Source organism: Zerene cesonia, chromosome 11, assembly GCF_012273895.1.
Source record: "Zerene cesonia ecotype Mississippi chromosome 11, Zerene_cesonia_1.1, whole genome shotgun sequence".
Classification (NCBI taxonomy): Eukaryota; Metazoa; Arthropoda; class Insecta; order Lepidoptera; family Pieridae; genus Zerene; species Zerene cesonia.
In genome coordinates this window covers 3,959,990-3,961,995 of record NC_052112.1, presented here as the reverse complement: position 1 = coordinate 3,961,995, position 2,006 = coordinate 3,959,990, and the positions used below count along the sequence as shown (strand labels likewise).

At 36.9% G+C, this 2,006-nt stretch overlaps 1 protein-coding gene across 1 annotated transcript in view; it reads left to right on the top strand.

The window, feature by feature from the left end:
* The window catches only part of LOC119830528 (F-box/LRR-repeat protein 6), a gene marked incomplete at its 3' end in the record, with an annotated part of 10,316 nt that extends 8,315 nt beyond the window's left edge, over window positions 1-2,001 (top strand). Inside the window, exons 8-10 of the mRNA XM_038353586.1 lie at window positions 4-182; window positions 609-884; window positions 1,650-2,001. Of these exons, the coding sequence (XP_038209514.1) occupies window positions 4-182; window positions 609-884; window positions 1,650-2,001 (807 nt within the window). The remainder of the gene's footprint in view (window positions 1-3; window positions 183-608; window positions 885-1,649) is intronic.
* Between the last annotated feature and the right edge of the window lie 5 nt (window positions 2,002-2,006).

The following is a 2,006-nucleotide window of genomic DNA, read 5'->3' as shown; positions in this document are numbered from 1 at the left end:
CAGAGCCTCGCTCATCGCCGTAGAGTGGCTAGTCTATCGGTATTTTATCGGATACACTTTGGAGAGTGCGCTGCGGAACTGCACAATTTGATTCCGCCATCCCCCTTCTTCCATCGGTCGTCGAGGCGCACAGACTCTAGGCACCACTTTATGGTGGATGTTCCATGTACCCGGACTAAGCGGTTCGACTCTACATTCTTCATTCGAACCGCAAGGGACTGGAACATGCTTCCTGAGTCTGTGTTCCCTGACGAGTACAATCTGGGGATCTTCAAAAGTCGAGTGAACAGGTACCTCCTAGGGAAGCGCGCTCCATCTTAGACTACATCTACGCTTACCAGCAGGCGAGATGGTAGTCAAGCGCTTCCCTATCCCACAATAAAAAAAAAAAAAAAAAAAAAATTTATATATAACCAGCGGTCCATCCCGGCTTCGCCCGTGGTACCTATAATACAGCCTAGAGTCTTCCTCAATAAATGGAATATATAACACTGAAGTATTTTTTTTAAACAAACAAACTCTTCAGCTTTATAATATTAGAATAGATATCGCTACTAATAAATTTAAGTGTAATCTTCAAACTGATAACAATTTTAGAACCTTTGAAGCCAAAATCCAAAAAAAAAATATGTTGCATGCAAAACGCCTACAACAAAACAGTATCGTAAAATGCCTAAATATCTCTCATTATTGCCTGCAACTCCCAATATCTCCCTTGTAACGGCAGGTTGCAACGTGACGCGACAGAGGAACGCGTGCCTGGAGCTAATCTGCGAGAAGTGGTCGCACAGCCTCATCGAGCTGGACCTGTCGTGGGCGTCCGCCAACAAGGTGCTAGATGACGCGGTGGCGGCGCTCGCCGATGCCGCTTCTAGTAAACTTAGGTAATTATGATCTTATATGCACAAATGAAAATCCTGTTTATGATGCCAGTTGTAAGTTAAAAACGGCTGAATGGATTTTGAGGATTATTGGTTTGTATTTGTGTCTGTTTTGATTAGGATACCTACCTAAGGATATCTACGTATTAACTGTAAACATTTTGAGAAATTACAAAATTCATTAATTGGAGGATATGAAGCAAACAGCTACTATGAATAATAGATTTATAATTTTGAATAATGATGTTCATAGAGTAACAAATAACATGATGGATTTCATGGTGTAGTTATTCTATTGAATTTAAGAAAGAAAGAAAGAAATTATGATTTAGGCGTTAGCCGTTTTGAGTAATAATATAACTTGATTTATGTAGTTTATCTAAACATGTTTCAAATTCGCATTCAAATGCTTTATAAATGGGAATTTTTTATAGAATAGGCGAAATGACTCCTGCCTCGTGACAATTTTTTTTTACATTCTTTAAAATTTTCCCATGTTTTAAATAGATCTCTGAATACATATTATATATTATTTTAAAATCTTATTAAGTCTGTTCATTGATATTCATTATTATCTACTGTTTAATTATATTAAAACTTATCAACATTGAAATAATTTTCGAAACAATTGGTATACTATTACTCCTCAACTAGTACTATGAAGTATATAAGAGACATGTTTATTTATGTGTTCTTTATTGGACATAAAATTTGACATATTCGTTTGACATTATTTTCTCGCACTTATGATGTATTTTAAACTTTCAGAATACTCAATCTTTTCGGCTCGTCGGTATCTTTGGAACCAGTTAAGAAAGTGTTGTTAAAGTGCTCCCAATTAGAATCGTTAAATTTAAGCTTGTGTCGGGCTTTACCGCGAGGTATGAAGCGGTTGTACACAGGCAAGGAACTTCAAGACTTGAAAGATAGCTTCAACACTGACAAAGTGAAAAAAGAGGACAATAAAGGGCATGAAAACAAAAAAGCTAAAAAGTCGTCCAAAGCAGAGACCTCGAAAAGCGAGGATAAGAAAATTGAGAATTCAGATAGTGTTTCCGAGAGTTCTAGTGTTAATTTAGATATCAAATCTCCAGAGTCCAAGTCTTCCTCGTGTGTCTTTCAAGA